General features: G+C 43.2%; 1 protein-coding gene across 3 annotated transcripts in view; it reads right to left on the reverse strand.

The window, feature by feature from the left end:
- LOC140191170 (adhesion G protein-coupled receptor E3-like) overlaps positions 1-16,348 on the reverse strand; it is a 144,101-nt gene extending 127,753 nt beyond the window's left edge. For all 3 annotated transcript variants that reach the window (XM_072248319.1, XM_072248318.1, XM_072248317.1), the window contains exon 1: positions 16,065-16,348. In XM_072248319.1, the coding sequence (XP_072104420.1) occupies positions 16,065-16,089 (25 nt within the window). In that variant the 5' untranslated portion in view covers positions 16,090-16,348. The remainder of the gene's footprint in view (positions 1-16,064) is intronic.
- Between the last annotated feature and the right edge of the window lie 3,722 nt (positions 16,349-20,070).

Genomic DNA, 20,070 nt, shown 5'->3' on the forward strand with positions numbered 1-20,070 from the left:
AAAAATAAATTAAATCACTAGAAAGAGGTGACTTAGGGCTGGATGATGTTGAATAATTGTGGATAAAGCTGAGAAACTGCCAAGGTAAAAAGGTAAAAAGACCCAGTTTTACAGAGAAAGGTTGAATAGGTTAGGACTTTATTCCCTGGAGCGTAGAAGAATGAGGGGAGATTTGCTAGAGGTATATAAAATTATGATGGGTATAGATAGAGTGAATGCCAGCAGGCTTTTTCCACTGAGGAAAGGAGAGAAAAAAAACCAGAGGACATGGGTTAGTGGTGAGGGGGGAAAAGTTTAAAGGGAACATTAGGGGGGGCTTCTTCACACAGAGAGTGGTGGGAGTATGGAATGAGCTGCCAGACGAGGTGGTAAATGCGGTTCTTTTTTAACATTTGAGAATGAATTGGACAGATACATGGATGGGAGGTGTATGGAGGGATATGGTCCGTGTGCAGGTCAGTGGGACTAGGCAGAAAATAGTTCAGCACAGCCAAGAAGGGCCAAAAGGCCTGTTTCTGTGCTGTAGTTTTTTTTCTATGGTTTCTAAATATCAATAAATCTCCAGAAAATAGTAAGGATGTAGTCTACAAATTACATCATGAGATAGAAAATGCACACCAAAAGGGCATTGTTACAGTAGTCATTGGGGAAATGACTACTAATAGTCATTTACAGTAGTAATTGGGGAAATCAGGTTGGTACTAGATTCTAAGAGGAGGAACTTCCAGAAAGCCTACAAGATGCTTGTGGTTGAGGCCACTCAGGGATCAACCAATCTAGATTGGATGTTGTGCAATGAACCTGAATTGATTAGAAAGCTTAAGGTAAAGGAATCTTTAGGGTGATTATAATATGATTGAATTCACCCTGAAATTTGAGAAGAAGAAGCTAAAGTTAGAAGTAACACCATTACAGTGGAGTAAAGGGAATTACAGAGGCATGAGACAGGAGTTGGCCTGAATTGATTGGAAAAAAAACATTGACAGGGATGATGATAGAACAGCAATAGCTGGAATATTATGGAAGCAATTCGGAAAGCACAGGATATACACAGTCCAAAGAGGAAGAGGTATTCCAAAGGCAAGCTGACACAACCATGACTAACAAGGGAAGTCAAAGCCAACATAAAAGACAAAGAGCAAAAATAATACAAAAACTAATGGGGAGTTAGAGGATTTGGAAGGCTTTAAATACCAACATAAGGCAACTAAAGAAGTCATTAAGAAGATAAAGATGGAATACCTAAGTAAGCTAGCCAATAATATTCAAGAGGATACCAAAAATTTCTTCAGATACTTAAAGTGTAATAGAGAGGTGAGAGTGAATATTGGACTGCTGGAAAATGATGCTGGAGGGGTAGCAATGGGGTTAAGGAAATGCTGGATGATCTGAATAATTATTTTGGATAATGTGGAAGACACTACGGTATGGTGGAAGTTCCAGGTGTCAGGGGTCATGAAGAGTGTGAAGTTACCATTACTAGGGAGAAGGTTCTTGGGAAACTGAAAGGTCTGAAGGTAGATAAATCACCTGGACCAGATGGTGTAACTCCAGGGTTCTGAAAGAGGTTGAAGAAGAGATTGTGGAAGCGTTGGTAATGATTTCTCAAGAATCACTAAATTCTGGAATGGTTCAGGAAGACTGGAAAATTTGAAATGTCACTCCACTCTTCAACAAGGGAGCAAAGCAGAAGAAAGGGAAATTTAGGCCAGTTAGTCTGACCTTAGTAGTTGGGAAGATGTTGGAATCGATCTTTAAGGATGTGGTTTTTCGGGTACTTGAAGGCACATGATAAAATAGGCTGTCGTCAGCATGATTTCCTCCAGGTAAAATTTTGCCAAACAAATCTGATGGAACTCTTTGAAGAAATAACAAGCAGGATAGTCAAAAGAGAATCACATGGTGTTGTGTTGCTTGGATTTTCAGAAAGCCTTTAGCCAGGTGCCAAACGTGAGGCAGCTTTAACAAGTTATGAGCCCATGCTATTCCAGGAAAGATTCTAGCATGGATAAAGCAGCAGCTGATTGGCAGGAGACAAAGAGTGGGAATAAAGTGAGCCTTTTCTGGTAAGCTCCCAGTGACTAGTGGTGTTCCACGGGGTTCTGTCTTGGTACCAATCCTTTTCATATTATATGTTAATAATTTGGATGATGGAATTGATGGCTTTGTTGCAAAGTTTGCAGACAATGTGATGATAGGTGGAGGGGTGGGTAGTTTTGAGTAAGTAGAGAGGCTACAGAAGGACTTAGACAGATTAAGAGAATGGACAAAGAAATGGCGGATGGAATACAGTGCAGGGTCATGCACTTTGATAGAAGAAATGAAAAGGTTGACTATTTTGCAACTGGAGAGAAAGTACAAAAATCTGAGGTGCAAAGGGACTTGGGAGTCCCTGTGCAGAATTCCCTGAAGGTTAATTTGCAGGTTGAGTCTGTGGTGAGGAAGGCAAATGAGATGTTAGCATTCATTTCAAGAGAACTAGAATATAACAGCAAGAATGTAATGTAGAGTCTTTATAAAGCAATGGTGAGGTCTCACTTGGAATGTTGTGAACAGTTTTGGGCCTCTTATCATAGAAAGGATTTGCTGAAACTGAAGAGGGTTCAAAGAAGGTTCATGAAAATGATTCCAGGATTGAATGGCCTGTCTGTCATATGAAGAACGTTTGATGGTTCTGGGCCTGTTTTCACTGGAGTTCAGAAGAATGGTGGGTGAACTAATTGAAACCTGTTGTATGGTGAAAGGCCTTGATAGAGTGGATGTGGAGAGGATGTTTCCTATGGTGGGAGTGTTTAAGACCAGAGGACACAGCCTCAGAATAGAGGAGCATCCTTTTAGAATGGAAATGAAGAGGAATTTCTTTAACCAGAGAGTGATGAATCTGTGGAATTTGTTGTCACAGGCAGCTGTGGAGGCCAAGTCTTTATGTAGAGAGTTATTTAAGACAGAGGTTGATAGCTTCTTCTTTTGTCATGGCATGAAGGGATATGGAGGCAAGGCAGGAGACTGGGGCTAAGGAAAAATGGATCAGCCATGATGAAATGGCAGAGCAGATCTGTGATGAGTGTAATGGCCTATTTCCGCTCCTATATCTTATGATCTTACGGCCTTAACAAGGTCTGTAAGCAGATGAATATTGTCATCCAAGTCTATAACTCCCTAAAAGTGGTTACAGAAATGGATAGGTTGGTAAAGAGGCATGCTTGCCTTTATTAGACTAGGCTCTCAGACAGTACTGAATGTGCAGGGAATAGAGTGATATGGACTTTGTGTAGGCAGAAGACTTTACTTTAGTTGGGCATATGATTACTAATTTAACTAATTTGCCAAACATGGTGAGCTGTAGGTCCTGTTCGTATGCTGTGCTGTTCTCTGTTCTAAATGAAACTGTGGGAACTTCATTAGATAATCACAGTCTCCCTGTTAAATTTGGCTATATTCAATGATTATTGCCAGTTTAAACAACTCCATTATTTGTAACTTCAGGTTATTTGGAGCTTCCATTCTGGAATCCTCTGACTCTCTTTCTCTCTTTCATTTTTCAACATGTTCTTTAAAACTTGTTCAAACTTTCTCTTTTTGTGGTTCAATGGTTAACCATACTTGACCATTGATTACAGTTGTATAAAGTATCTTGTGATCAAAGGAGTTGTCTAAGTATAAATTGTTGTAAACAATCATGAGTTCTTCACTGGGATCTTATTAGGTATTACTCATTGTGTGAAAGATAATGTAGAAATCACTTCCTTATTTCTCGGTATTATTACAAGTAGGAACCACTGTGGTGTGATTAAGTTACTGGGTCAGCAGCTCGAGTTCCGGACCATTGATCTGTACACAGAATCTCTGTGGCAGCTGGGGATTGAATCCATCTAAGCACATCTAATAATTTAGAGCTAAACTGGTTTCAGATGACTATGAAGCCAGTTACTCCGGTCCTAATTGTATTCCTGTGTTTTTTATAAATAAGTTATTTTTGATAAAACTCTACAATATGTTTAAGTGCCTCTGAGTTAAGGTTGAGAAGAAATAACAGTTTTTCCATGCCTGAAGTTACAGAGTGATTTCTTCACTTGACTGTCTTGAGGCAGTCTTCTTAGCTCTTCATATTTCACAGATTCCCATGGGAAACAAGACTTGTTCCTGTCTGTTCATCAGTTCATTACCACAGGAAGGCCTCACTGATTCATTGATGTTCCTGATAACATACTACAGGAATATACCAGCCATTGTATTGTCTGTTTTCTTTTCGGCTCTGCTTCCTTTCTGATGTTGTCATTTATGTTTCCTTGTTTGTTATTCATTGCTCTTTTAGCTTTTACCACTTTACACCAACTCTGTTGGGCGTGAAACTTAACACAGGAAACAAGAGGAGCAGGCCATTCTGTCCCTTTAGCCTAATGCGCTACTCAGTTACATCAGGGTTGAATCTGCACCATAGGAATTTGCTCCATCCCCTTTGACATCTTCACTCAACAAGCATCCTCCCATCAGAAACTTGACAGTTCACGTTGTTCTGCTGATCTCTACCATTTTCAGAACATTTCCAGCTTTTCACTGCTCTTCAGGACTTTAGAAACTCATTCTAATCCAATGTAGCCTAACTCTAATTTGAAGTGAATGTGCTGTAATCTAGCTAATTTCCCAGCAGAGGAAATAGTTACCCTGTTTCTACCCAATGGAATCCTGCTAAACACTGAAATACTTTGAAAATCTACGTTTTCTAAAGATGAAAGCAAAATGTGGAATAAAACAGAGAAGTGACAAAACTTGAAATTGCAGATTTGAGAAAAATTGACAGTTTTTTTCTAAAGAACTCTCTCCCTTGGAGAAGAAGCTAATCCAAGGCCATGTCAATTGTATTATGTTAATTAAATAAATCCCAAGGAACAATTTATGGAAGAATAGAGCAAGTCTTTGCTGAAAATCTTTGAGATTGTGGATTTCCTTTGGGACGAAGAAGTGGAGAAGATGTTTCCTGTGGTGGGGATATCCAGAACTAGAGGGCATAACCTTAAAATTGAGAGGGGTGACCTTTTAGAACATAGGAAGGATGAATTTTTTTTAACCAGAGAGTAGTAAATCTGTGGAATGCTCTGCAGTGACTGCGGTGGAGGCCAAGTCCGTGGGTATATTTAAAGCAGAAATTGATCATTTCCTGATCGGTCCGGGCATGAAATGATATGGCTAGAAAGCAAATGTATCGGGTTGAGTGGGATCCGGGATCTGCCATGATGGAATGGCAGAGCACGCTCGATAGGCTGAATGGCCTAATTCTGCTCCTATGTCCTGAGAATCAGAATCAGGTTTATTATCACAAAAATTTAGATCAGCTCCCCGGGTAGTCCATTTGTTGAGCTCCTTGATGAATTCACTCCTTTAGGTGGATAGTGGATTAAATTCCAGGTCCTGATGGGATTTACTCCAAGTTTTTGAAGGAGACAAGAGATGAGATTGCTAGGCCCCTGACCTGTATCTTCGTGTCCTATCTGGCCAAAGGCGAGGTTCCAGAGTACTGGCGAGTAGCTAAAGTTGTACCTCCAATTAAGAAGGGATCAAAGGAACTATAGACTGGTGAGTAGGGAAATTGCTGGAGAAAATTCTTAGGGAGAGGCTATATGAGCATTTGGAAACCCATGTCCTAATTAGGGAGAGCCAGCATGGCTTTGTGCATGGCAGGTCATGCCTCAACAACTTGATTGAATTTTTTAACAAGGTGATGAGAGTGATTAATGTGGGTAGGGCAGTGGATGTTGTCTGTATGGATTTTAGTAAGGTGTTGACAAAGTCTCTTATTTGAGCTGAAGGTCTGTAATTAGTGGTGTTCCACAGGGATCTGTGCTGGGATCTCTGTTGTTTGTAACGTATATAAATGACCTGGATGAAAATGTAGATGGGTTGGTCAGTAAATTTGAGGATGATACCAAGATTGGTGGAGTTGTGGATAGTGCAGAAGACCAGCAGTTGCAGATATGGGCTGAGAAATGGCAGATGGGGTTTAATCCAGATAAATGTGAAGTGCTGTTCCTCTGTAAGGAGAAAGTACACTGTTAAAGTCAAGGTTGATAAGATGGTTAAGAAGGCTTATAATGCTTACTTTTATTAGGCCCAGCACTGAGTTCAAAATTTATATTGCAACTTCATAAATCTCTGGTTAGGCCACGTCTGGAATATTGTGTGCAGTTCTGGTCACCCAGCTATAGGAAGGGCATTGTGGCTTTGGAGAGGGTGCAGGAGAGCGTTATCAGGATGCTGCCTGGTTTAGAGGGCATGTGCTATCACGAGAGGCTGGATAAACTTGGGTTGCTTTCTCTGGAGCTTCTGAGGCTGAGGGGAAGATCTGATGGAGGTTTACAAGATTATGAGAGGCATTGATAGAGTTGATAGAGGGTATGTTTCCCAGGGTTGATATGTCTAATACCAGAGGGCATGCATTGAAGGTGAGAGGGTCGTAGGTTCAAGGGGGATGTGAGTGGTAAGTTTTTTACGCAGAGTGTCATGGATGCCTTGAATGCACTGCCTGGTATGGTGGTAGAGGCAAATACATTGGAGGCTTTTAAGGGACATTTGCATAGGCTAATGGAAGTAAGAAAGATGGGGGATAGGGATATGGTATAAGTAGGAGGAATTAGTGTTAGGGTGTTTTTGATTTGCTTTTTAGCTGATTAGGCACAATATTATAGGCTGAATGGCCTGTCCTGCGTTGTACTCTTCTATGTTCTATGTTAAGTGCCACTAACCACCTGCATTGCTATTTTTTTCAGCAAGTTCCATTCTGCTCTTACTGTTAGTATTTTTCATGGTTGTTTAGTATCTTCAGGTTTTTGATTTAATTCCCAGATCATTAGCTATAGATTGGGAGTAATTCTGTGGAAATTAAAATCCACAGAAGACAGGGAGTGGGAATAAACTTGAGTGCATTACTGGAAGACTTTGATCAGTAACTCCCTGTGGACTCCAGGAGCCAGGCCAACATAAACAGGAAGAACTTCAGACCCCGACATATTATGTTTCATTTATTAAGGCTTCAGCTCAGAACGGAGCCAGTCTCAACAGTGTTTGATTTCTTTACAATTTAGTTGACAATTTTGCAATCCAGTCATTTGCTTACAAGTCAGGACTTCAAAAAATTGTAGCACAAACAATCTACAGAAGGAACACAGAAGTTTGAACAGCATCTGTGGGGTTTCGACCTGAAATGGTGACAATTCCTGTCTTCCAATAGTTGTTGCTGTACCTGCAGAGTTCTTCCAGCAGATTGTTTATTGCTCCAGATTCCCGCAGATTGTTTATCGCTCCAGATTTCAGCTTCTGCAGTCTCTTGTGTCTTCATGAATTTATTTTTAACTCTGTGCACATAATCCAGCTGAGGGATTTTTCTACAGTGCAGATCTGCCTCTGAATTGGGCGTAAGAATTCCCATTACATCACTTTCATTAGAGGTTCTCAGTCATATCCTGGCCAGTGTTTAACCCTTGTTTAGTTTGTTGCTGTTTCTTCCATCTTGACATGTGTAAATTGACTGAAGCATTTCTCATATTAATAATAGTGCCTACACTAACAGATGGTGATACTTTGGGCTGGAATAATATATAATTACAGGTCCTCTCACATAAGTTGGTTGACCCTCCTGACTGGCATCACATTGTAACCTGTTTAGAGACCACAGCAGTTTCCTTGTCTGCAGCCTTTCAGTACATTCAGGACAGTGGTCCGAACACAGATACAGCTAACTCCATTGGTCAAATATACAGACTCTATACAGCCCAGCCCAGTCTGATTCTCATACGTACTCCCTGCAGGAAGTCTTTGTCTGGGCAGTGGGTGGGGAAAGCAGTACTTGCTTAGATTTGTGTTGGCATGTGGGAATCATGAGACTATAAGACATAGGAGCAGAATTAAGCTATTTGGACATTGAGACTGCTCCACCATTCCATCATGGCTCATGTATTTTCCCTGTCAACCCATTCTCCTGTCTTCTCACCATAACCATTGATGCCCTTCCTAACCAGCCTCTGCTTTATATATACCCAATGGCTTGTCCTCCACAGTCATCTGTGGCAATAAATTCCACGGATTCATCACCCATTGGCTAAAGAAATTCCTCCTCATCTCTGTTCTAAATGGACGTTCCTCTATTCTGAGTTTGTGCCCTCAGGTTCTAGGAAACATCCTTTCCACATCCACTCTATCCAGGCTTTTCATAGAAACATAGAAAACCTACAATACAATGCAGTGCCGAACATGTCCTCACTTTAGAAATTACCGAGGATTACCCACAGCCCTTTCAGTATTTGATAGATTTCAATGAGAACCCCTCATTCTTCTAAACTCCAGGAAATACAGGTCCAGAGCCATCAAACGTTCCTCATATGTTAATCCTTCCATTCCTGGGGCCATTCTTGTGAATCTTCTCTGGACCCTCTCCAACGCTGACACATCTTCTTTTAGATAAGGAGTCCAAAATTGCTCAGAATACTCCAAATGTGGTCTGAACAATGCCTTATAAAACCTCAGTTGTACCCCACTGCAATAAATGGACAATGGGGAACAATGAGGATGATAGGGAAACAATTGTGAAGAGCAAGTCTTCTGAGAATTTTCACAATCTAGAAAATGTTTTTGAAGCATAATCACTATTGCAACAAACTTAACATGGCATTATTCTTGCCCAGCTGCCAAGAATTACTGAGCCCAGGAAAACTCTTCTGCTCCTTCAACTGAGGCTCCTTGAAGCTGGATGTAATTTTTCATTATGTAGTTGTTTAAAATTCCTTAACGAGAGACATCAATCATTTTAATGATTATCATATTAAGATGACGGTTGAGATGGTGCTACTGAAAGTGGCAATCATAAGGATAGGATTTCTGACTAAAAACGTCACTAAACGTACTTTTTCTGTGGGAAATTGTATTAAGTTATTACCACAAACAGTGAAGGGGTGAGTGGCAGTGAGGTGAGTCAGGGGATGATCAGAGATGGTGTGTTGAAGAATCGTTGCAGCTGGAGTTCTGACGCCCATACAGCCAGCCCGGGAGCAAGGTTGGATTGCTCTGAGTGTCAAAAAGAGAAGTCTCAGCCCCAGCAAAGAAGTTTTGATGCTCATTCAACTTGCCTGGGTATGAGGTTCAACTAGCTTTGGGTGCTGAGCTGTCTGAAGAGCATGAGAGTGGCTTCAGGCTGGGTAACTAAATCTGGGCCCAGAGTGAGTCACTGGGCAGTGTGGTCCAGGCCCAGAGCCTTTTGCGATCAACTTCTGCCTTAAATATACCCATGGACTTGGCCTCCACCACAGATCCTGGGTACCATCATAATCTTGGGCATTGTCTGTATGGAGTTTAAAGTCACATACTCATACAGCACAGAAACAGGCCCTTCAGTCCTTTGAGCCAGCACTGACCATGAACTACCTTTATATCAATCCTACATTAATCCAATTTTATTCCCCCCCCCCACATACACATTAAAAGACCCAAGATTCTACCTTCACCGGGGTAATTTACATTGAAATATAGACAGAAACTGGAGAGTCCGAGGGGAAACCTATGTAGTCATGGGGAGAATGTGCAAACACCACCAAGGTCAGGATTTTACCCGGGTGACTGGAGATATGAGGCCATCTAGTTTTAGCTGCTCATAATGTTTTATCCATAAAGCTTCAGGGATGTTTACAAAAGAATTTCTATGACGTACATTTAACGGGAATTGTACAAAACTGTAATGACAAAAGAGAAGCATTTATGGATAGTGACTTTATTACTGTTTGTAATCAACACACTCAAAAATGCTGGTGAACACAGCAGGCCAGGCAATATCTCTAGGAAGAGGTACAGTCGACATTTCAGGCCACGATCCTTCGTCAGGACTAACTGAAAGAAGAGCTAGTAAGAGATTTGAAAGTGGGAGTGGAAGGGGGAGATCCAGATTTCAAACCTCTTACCAGCTCTCCTTTCAGTTAGTCCTGACGAAGGGTCTCGGCCCGAAACGTCGACTGTACCTCTTTCTATAGATACTGCCTGACCTGCTGCATTCACCAGCATTTTTTGTGTGTGTTGCTTGAAATTCCAACATCTGTAGATTTCCTTATGTTACTACAAAAAATACGCTGCAAGTGCTGGGGTCAAAGCAACACTCACAACACACTGGAGGAACTCAGCAGGTCAGGCAGCATCCATGGAAATGATCAGTCAATGTTTCGGGCTGGAACCCTTCGTCAGGACTGAAGGGGGAAGGGGCAGAGGCCCTATAAAGAAGGTGGGGGGAGGGTGGGAAGGAGAAGGCTGGTAGGTTCCAGGTGAAAAACCAGTAAGGGGAAAGATAAAGGGGTGGGGGAGGGGAACAGGGAGGGGATAGGCAGGAAAGGTGAAGAAGGAATAGGGGAAAACACAATGGGTAGTAGAAGGAGGCGGAACCATGAGGGAGGTGATAGGCAGCTGGGGGAGGGGGCAGAGTGAAATAGGGATGGGGGAAGGGAGGGGGAGGGAATTACTGGAAGTTGGAGAAATCAATGTTCATGGGGCTACCAAGGGGCTGGAGACTATCCAGATGGTATATGAGGTGTTGCTCCTCCAACCTGAGTTTAGCTTCATCATGGCAGTAGAAGAGGCCATGTATGGACATATCTGAATGGGAATGTAAAGCAGAGTTGAAGTGGGTGGCAACCGGGTGATCCTGTCTGTTGTGGTGGACGGAGCGGAGGTGCTCGACAAAGTGGTCCCCCAATCTGCGTCGGGTCTCACCGATGTAAAGGAGGCCGCACTGGGAGCACCGGATGCAATAGACAACCCCAACAGACTCAGAAATGAAGTGTTGCCTCACCTGGAAGGACTGTTTGGGGCCCTGAATGGTGGCAAGTGAGGAGCTGTAGGGACAGGTGTAGCACTTACACTTGCAGGGATAAGTGCCGGGTGGGAGATCCGTGGGGAGGGACGTGTGGACCAGGGAGTCGCAGAGGGAATGATCCCTGCGGAAAGTGGAGAGGGGTGGAGAGAGAAAGATGTGCTTAGTGGTGGGGTCCTGTTGAAGGTGGAGGAAGTTGCGGAGGATATTGTGCTGGATCCGGAGGCTGGTGGGGTGGTAGGTGAGGACAAGGGGAACTCTGTCCCTGTTGTGGTGATGGGAAGCTGGGGTGAGGGCTGAAGTGTGGGAAATGGAGGAGATGTGGGTGAGGCCATCATTGATGACAACAGAAGGGAAACCACGATCCTTAAAGAAAGGGGACATTTGAGATGTGCTAGAACGGAAAGCCTCATCCTCAGAGCAGATGCGGTGGAGACGGAGGAACTGGGAATAGGGAATGGCATTTTTGCATGTGGCGGGGTGGGAAGAGGTATAGTTGAGGTAGTTATGAGAGTCAGTGGGCTTGTAGAAGATGTCAGTGGACAGTCTGACTCCAGAGATGGAGACCAAGAGATCGAGAAAGGGGAGAGAAGTGTCCGAGATAGACCAAGTGAATTTGAGGGCTGGGTGGAATTTGAAGTAAAGTCAATGAAATTGATGAGCTCAGCATGGGTGCAGGAAGCAGCACCAATGTAGTCGTCAATGTACCGAAGGAAAAGTTGGGGAGCAGTACCAGTATCGGTTTGGAGCACAGACTGTTCCACATAGCCAACGAAGAGGCAGGCATAGCTGGGGCCCATGTGAGTGCCCATAGCTACACCCTTGGTCTGAAGAAAGTGGGAAGAGCCAAAAGAGAATTTATTAAGTATGAGTACCAGTTCCGCAAACCGGAGGAGGGTGGTGGTGGTGGGGAACTGGTGAGGTCTATTGTCCAGAACGTAGCGGAGGGCTTTGAGGCCATCTTGATGGGGAATGGAAGGGTATAAGGATTGGACATCCATAGTGAAAATGAAGCAGTGGGGACTGGGGAACTGGAAATTATTGAAGAGGTGGAGGGCATGGGATGTAACCTGGATGTAGGTGGGGACGGACTGAACTATAGGTGACAAAATGGAGTCCAGGTAGGCAGTTACAAGTTCGGTGGGGCAGGAGCAGGCAGAAACTATGGATCCACCGGGACAGTCAAGCTTGTGGATCTTGGGGAGGAGGTAAAACTGAGCAGAGCAGTGTGTGGGAATTATGAGTTTAGTGGCTGAGGATGGAAGGTCTCCAGAGTTGATAAGGGCGGTGATAGTACGGTAGACAATGGCTTGATGTTTTTTGGTGGGATCCTGTTCCAGGGGTAAGTAAGAGGAGGTGTCAGAGAGCTGCCATTTGGCCTCCGTGAGGTAGAGGTCCGTCCGCCAGACTACTACGGCACCACCTTTGTCAGCAGGTTTGATGGTGAGATTGGGATTAGTGCGGAGAGAGTGGAGGGCAGTGCGTTTAGAGGGAGTGAGGTAGGAACAGGAGAGAGGAGTGGTGAAGTTGAGACGGCTGCTGTCTTGGCGACAGTTGGAAATGAAGAGATTGAGTGCAGGTAGAAGGCCCGAGCGGGGTGTCCAGGAGGAGGAGGAGGGTTGAAGACGGGAGAAAGGGTCATCAGTAGGGGGAGGGGAATCCTTGCCAAAGAAGTAGGCTTGGAGATGTGGGTGACGGAAGAAGAGTTCAGCGTCATGGCGGGAACCGAACTCACTGAGGTGTGGACAGAGGGGGACAAAAGTGAGGCCCTTGCTAAGGACAGAACTTTCTGCCTCAGAAAGGGGAAGGTCAGAAGGGATGGTGAAGACACAGCAAGGGTTGGGGCTGGGGTCAGAGGAGGGTAAAGAGTGGGAGGTCTCAGGAGGGAGATGGGTTTGGGATGTTCAGGGAGAGCAGGGTTAGGGGAGGATGAGGGATCAGAGGATTGGAGGGGCAATGAAGGGTAGAGGGAGGGTTGGGAGTTGTGGGGAGGAAAGAGGGTAGTGGGGAAATAAGATGAGCAGTAGGACCCAGTGGCAGTAAGTGCGGTCCTGGTCTGGAGAGGGTCAGGACCTCAGTCGAGCTGGATCTGGAGCTGCATTATTCCTCGTGTTACTGTTTGTAATGTCTCATTTACAAGGACACAAAGAGGGGAGCCAACAGTGAGGAGTGGCGGTCTTAAAGTGCACATGAAAAATAAACATGTGGTTCTGGGAGTAAATAAATACAGTATTTTGGGAGTGCCACACTCATAGAATTAACACTAAGGGACGAGACCAATATAGTGACTGGGAACAACAAATGAGGGAAAATGAAGTGCCCAGGGTAGTGAGTAGACAGTCAGGGTCAGCTCAAAGTCTAGCTAGTGATTGGGGTTCAATTCCAACCACTGTCTGTAAGAAGTTTGTACACTTTCTCCATGGCTGTGTTGCCCCAGCACATTACAGACTGTGTTGTTGTTGATGCAAATATTTGAATGCACATGCGACATAAGACTAATCTTTTATCTTGTTATGCTGGCAAACAAGGTATGTGTCATGTTTGCCTTTGTTAGTTAAGAAAGTGTGATGAAGAGTTAGTTTTCTAATGGCATAGAAGGCCATTTGACCCATCGAGTGTATGTTACCTCTCAGAGTAATTGCATGAATCCCATCGTCTCTCTTGTCCCTGTGACTTTCTTTCTTACACGTCCATCGCTCCAGTTCTTCCAGCACCATCTACACCTGGGGTAAACTACACTGGCAAGTTCACCTGGAGATCAGCACATCATTGGAAATGCAGTAGGAAAGTGAAAAATGTGGAAATTGCACCCAGGACCTCAGGGCAGCATGTATTCTGGAATAATGAGGTGGCAAGATATCTGCACTACCCACCGCAACACCAGTGTCTCAGAATGATTAACAAATGAAGCTGAGCAACCAAATCCCAGCACCAACCCCTTTCCCTGCATTATTGATGTGACAACCAAAATCTAGGACCATGAAAACAGAACAGAACTTGACCAAATGATTGTTGGAAACTAGCCTTTGTAGGCTCATTTGCCTATTGACCTGGATGGAAAGAAATATGGGGAATTATCTGTTGTGGGTGAATGTTTCAGAGAGCCCTATGGTCAAATCAATTCTACAATGGAGCTTTGGTTAAAAGTTTGGCAGAAGCATGTTCCATCTAATGGCACATGTCGGTGTTGTTTCTGTCTGTTTCGAGACCAGCTCAGCCTGCGGTTCCTGTTGTAGCCACTAAGTGGTGTTTTTATATAAGAAATACTGAAGGACCAGCAAGTTCAGAGTGAGAGGGAACAATGTGCCACACAGTCATAGCATGTTGATCATTACCATTCCAATAATTCTTTGTCTCTTCTCTCTCCTCTCTTTCCCTTGAGAAGGTACTGACACGCTGGGATGAGACTCCCCCCACAACATTAGAGCTGTACGTTACTCATGCATGAGATGTGAGTGTTTTATTGACTGCCTTGTGTGGAATATTGTCAGCCTTCTCCAAAGCTGGAGTTGGACTGGTCCACAACAGTGCTGATCTGTACCCATGGATCGTGCTTGTGTGGGTCATGGGTGAACCACTGCCTGAGAAGACCCATCATCGTGTACGCAAGTTCTTCTGAGGCTCCCAATTAATGAGAGCTCAGAGCTGAGAAGTCCCTCCCATTGAGTACTCCATGATCCCGGATAACGGACAGGCATTTCATCTAGCCCTGGGATAGTGACAGGGAGGTCATCGAACCAGTTGGAGTGACCCAGTTGGTTCAGGTTTGTGCTCACCTGACTGAGATAGAGTGGACATTGAATTTTGGATATCTAGTAATTTGATGTTTTTCGTGTTGATGTATGGATTCGTTGATATATCTGGCAGCTCACAGTTGTCATAGGTATTTGTACTAGCTCTCTTCAGCTGCCTGGGATTCTTGGGGCTGTAGAGCCTTCATAGGAAATCCCTGCAGTCATTATTCTTGTCTGGTGAAGATCACCAGAACCCATATCACTCACTAATGTGTAGCTTGTATCTGCAAACCTTATGTGAGATTAAGGAACATGCACTAAGGCCTGTGTTGTTACCCAAAAGTTTAGTTTTTGGTAGCTAGTTGTCTCAGTAAACTATAAGTCACCAGATGTAATCTATGTCGGTACCCATATTGTACTGTCTCAGTACTTTTATAATTGTGTGCTGTAGCACTTACTTTTTATTCACAGTTATTTTGTAAATAACACTATTCTTTGCATTTCTGGTTAGATACTAACTGCATTTCAATGGCTTTGTATCTGTACTCGGCACAATGACAATAAAGTTGAATCTAATCTAATCTAATCTACTCTGAAATGCCCTTCTGAATATCAGTGGATGTACTGAAATGGAGCACAACACCTATAAAATATTTACCATAGAACCTTCTGATATAGAAGCAGCCCTTAGCCCCATTCTGAAAAAGCTGCTCAATTAACTCCCTCCCTTTTCTTTCCCTTCGGCTTTTGTTTTCTCCTTGTATTAAAATTCCTCTGGAATCCGTTTCCACCATTTTTTCAACATAGAACATAGAACTTAGAATGTCGAACATAGAACAGCATAGTATAGCCCTTCGTCCCACAATGTTGTGCTTACATAATCTTACTCCACAATCAATTTAACCCTTCCATCCTACACAAACCATTTTCGTACACGCTTATGCTTATCTATGAGTTTCTTAAGTGTCCCCTTTGTATCAGCAATGAATTTCAGTTATTGAAATCCAGATCTTAATAACTTGCTGTATTCAACCAAATAATCTCTCTGTCACTGCCCCCAAGTTCTGTTGTCAACTATCCTGAACTTATGTAGCCCAGTTACTGACCCTCAACCACTGGAAACTGTTTCTCCCTATCTAGAATATCAAAATATCTGTGCTGTCTGAGCAATAACTCAGCTGGTCCAATTTACAAACAAGTAGCAGTTTCTTTAAATGCTTATCTATCTGAAAGAAATTCAATATATTTTCAAATCAGAGCAGTTGTTAATGTGTGAAATAGTGAATCAACTTTGATATGATATCATATCATATGATATCATATATAGATATTAACATAGAAGAGAAGCAAATAAAGAACTAAGACTCTCAGTGGAACTTGCCTTATTAAAGTAATGGTTGAAAATAGGAAAAAATTCTACTCTTCAAGATGGGCAGTGGATTATAGTAAATCTTACTGGTAGCCAAATAAATATCAGGAAGTGTACTTACCCAGGAAGAACCATCCGTATGCCATGTTGTGCGCAGTGTGGTCAGTACAATCTGCTGTAAAATTGCACTGAGTGAGAACGAATCTCACCACATCCTCTTGCTATAACCGTGACAAAGCCAGGAAGCTACTAATAACAAGGACAGAGCTTGAAGATTTTTTAAAAAATCATCCTTTGAATCACGGCTTGTGGTCAAGTAATGAATAATCAATGTGATAGCATTCTGGATAATCTCTGCCAACATTAAAGATTAATGATCAGTTTGTAGGAGGGGATGAAGCTGGTTCAGCTGTGTATAAACTGGAGGACCCAGAGCAGTGGCTGTAAAACAACTGACTTGCCTGATAAAACTAACAATTGATGTCTTCATGTGTAATTGAATTTGTGTTTTTGATGGCGTTGTAATTGGATTATGAGAATTTTAAACGATTTTGCAAGCAGCTGCTGACTAATGGATCTCATCTTTCAGCTCTGGAGGGAAACTGAACTTGTTAGTTACCCAAGTAAAGGACATCCACTATTACAGAAAACCTTCAATGAAACCCTCTCCTCAAAGACTGACAGGCAGGGTGCAACGGTGTACTTGCATTCAGTACAGTTTCTACCCTCAAACACTGTTGACCCTTTTCATGAGTTAGGTTAAAGTAATCCATCGCAAAGGATTTATAAACACCTACTCAGGTGAAGCAAATCATTTAATAATTGATGGGACATGAGCAAGATGTTTGACATTAAAATTGCAATATAAGCTAGCACACGCTGGAAGTCCAGAGCAATACACACAAAATGCTAGTGGAACTCAACAGGTTGGGCAGCATCTATGGAAATGAATAACCAGTTGACATATTGAGCTAAAATGTCGACTGTTTATTAATTTCCATAGATGCTGCTTGACCTGCTGAGTTCTTCCAGTATTTTAAGCATATCAATAACTGGCAGAGATATTTTCTGTGGAAAAAGTCTTCCCCATATTCTGGTTAACCCTGTGCACAGTACAAGATAAGCTGGGTACTCCCTGTGCACTACTGAGGGAGTGCTGTACTGTCTTGAACAGGGTTCCCATTGACCAGAAATGGAAATGGAGACGTAGAAACATAGAAAACCTACAGCACATGCAACTCACCCATGCCGTGGGCACTGATGCACCCCCATACCATCACAGATGCTGGCTTTTGTACCTTTCGCTGATAACAATCTGGATGGTCGTTTTCATCTTTGGCACGGAGAACTCGACACCAGTTTTTTTCCAAAAACTAGCTGAAACGTGGACTCATTTGACCACAGCACACAGTTCCACAGTCTTTCGGTCCATCTGAGATGAGCTCAGGCCCAGAGAACTCATCGGTGTTTCTGCATAGAGTTGATGTATGGCTTCTTCCTTGCGTAATACAGTTTCAAGTTGCATTTCTGGATGCAGCGACGGACTGTGTTGAGTGACAATGGTTTTCCGAAGTACTCCCGAGCCCAGGTGGCTATAATTGTCACAGTAGCATGACGGTTTCTTAGGCAGAGCCGCCTGAGGGCTTGAAGATCACGTACATTCAACAGTGGTTTCCGACCTTGCCCTTTACGCACTGAGATGTCTCTGAATTCTCTGAATCCTTTACAATATTATGTACTGTAGATGTTAAAAGACCTAAATTCTCTGCAATCTTGCATTGAGAAATGTTCCTTTTGAACTGACTAACAATTCTCTCATGAATTGGAATTAGGGAATTAGGAAAGCCAGGAGGGGCCATGAACAGTCCTTGGCAAGTAGGATTAAGGTGAATCACAAGGCATTCTATACATACATCAGGAGCAAGAGGATAACTAGGGAGAGGGTGGGACCACCCAAGGATAAAGGAGGGAAAATTTGCTTGGATTCAGAGACTGTGCGTGAGATACTTAGTGAGTACTTTGTTTCAGTATTTACAAAACAAAAGGATATGGAGGACCAAGAGATCAGTGCTGAGAATGTTCTAGTGGTCAAGCTGGAGGAAGTGTTGAGCCTCCTAAATGAGTATTAAGGTGGATAAGTACCAGAGTCTGATGGGATTTACCCCAGGTTATTGAAGGAGGCAAGAGACGAGATTGCTGGGCCCTTGACCAGTATCTTTGTGTCCTCTTTAGCTACAAGCAAGGTCCTGAGGACTGGTGAGGGGCTAACGTTGAACCTCTACTTAAGAAGAGAACAAGGGGAAACCCTGGTATTTATAGACCAGTGAGTCTCATAGCATAAGTAGGGAAATTGTTAGAAAAAAATCTTCATGATGGGACATTATGAGTATTTGGAAACCCATGGCTTAATTAGGGAGAGTCAACATGGCGTTGTGCGAGGCAGGACGTGTCTTACCAACTTGATTGGGATTTTTGACAAAGTGATGAGAGAGATTGGTGGGGGTAGGGCAGTGAATGTTGTCTACATGGATTTTAGTAAGGTGTTTGACAAAATCCCTCACAGAAGGCTAATCATGAAGATTAAGATGAATGGGGTCTGTGGCGAATTGATTGTTTGAGTTCAGAACTGGCATGTGCATCGAAGACAGAGGGTAGTAGTTGAAGGGACTTATTCGAGCTGGAGGTCTGTAATTAGTGGTGTTCCAGATGGGTCTGCGCTGGGACCTCTGCTGTTTGTGATATATGTAAATGACCTGGATGACAATGTAGATGGATGGGTTAATATGATTAGATTAGATTAGATTAGATTATGAGAACACTCAGTCCTCTTTTTATTGTCATTTAGAAATGCATACATGCATTAAGAAATGATACAATGTTTCTCCGGAGTGATATCACAGAGAACAGGACAAACCAAAGACTAACACTGACAGATCCACATAATTATACCATATAGTTACAGCAGTGCAAAGCAATACCATAGTTTGATGAAGAACAAACCATGGGCACAGTAAATAAAGTCTCAAAAGTCCCCAAGTCCCTGATAGCAGGTGGCAAAAGGGAGAAACTCCCTGCCATAAACCTCCAGGCACCGTCAACTTGCTGATGCCTTGGAAGCAGCCGACCACAGCCGACACTGAGTCCATCCGTCCGAAAACTTCAAGCTTCTGACCAGCCTCTCTGATACAGCCTGACGAGCGCCATCTTCTGCCGAGCGCCTTCGACCTCACCCCGGCCACTGAAACATGCAAAGCCGAGGATTTCGGGGCCTTCAGCTCCGGAGATTCTGGTTACCACACAGTAGCAGCGGTAGCGAAGTGGGCATTTCAGAAGTTTTCCAGATGTTCCTCCGTACTCTCACGTCCATCTCCATCAAATCAGAATTGTGCACAGTCCCCTACTTGACAGATAACAGACTGACAACAGATTGCAGATGATACCATGATTGGTAGAGTTGTATATAATGTAGAAGATTGGCCAAGAAAACAGCACAATATCGATAATTTACAGATATGAGCTGAGAAATGGCAGGTGGAGTTTAACCCAGATAAATGTGAGGTGTTGCAACTTAGTAGGGCAAATGCAAGTTGACAGTACCCTGTTAGCTACAAGATCCTTAACAATGTTGCTGAGCAGAAAGATGATAAAACCATAAGACCAAAATACCATAAGACATAGGTACGTATTAGGCCATTTGGCGCATCGAATCTGCTCTGTCATTTCATCATGCTGATCCATTTTTCCTCTCAGCCCCAATCTGCTGCCTTCTTCCCATATCCTTTCGTACACTGACCAATCAGGAATCTATCATCCCCTGCCTTAAATATACATATAGACTTGTTCTCCACAGCTACCTGTGGCAAAAAATTCCACAGATTCACCAACCTCCGGCTAAAGAAATTCCTCCTCTTCTTCATTCTAAAGGGACACCCCTCTATTCTGAGGCTGTGTCTTCTGGTCTTAGGCTCGCCCACCACAGGAAACAACCTCTCCATATTCACTCTATCAAGACCTATCACCATTTGATAGGTTTTGATGATGTCACCCCTCAGTTCTGAATTCTAGTGAATACAGGCCCAGAGCCATCAAACACTCTTCATATGATGTCGTTCAATCCTGGAAGCATT

This window comes from Mobula birostris, chromosome 32, assembly GCF_030028105.1.
Source record: "Mobula birostris isolate sMobBir1 chromosome 32, sMobBir1.hap1, whole genome shotgun sequence".
Taxonomy (NCBI): Eukaryota; Metazoa; Chordata; class Chondrichthyes; order Myliobatiformes; family Myliobatidae; genus Mobula; species Mobula birostris.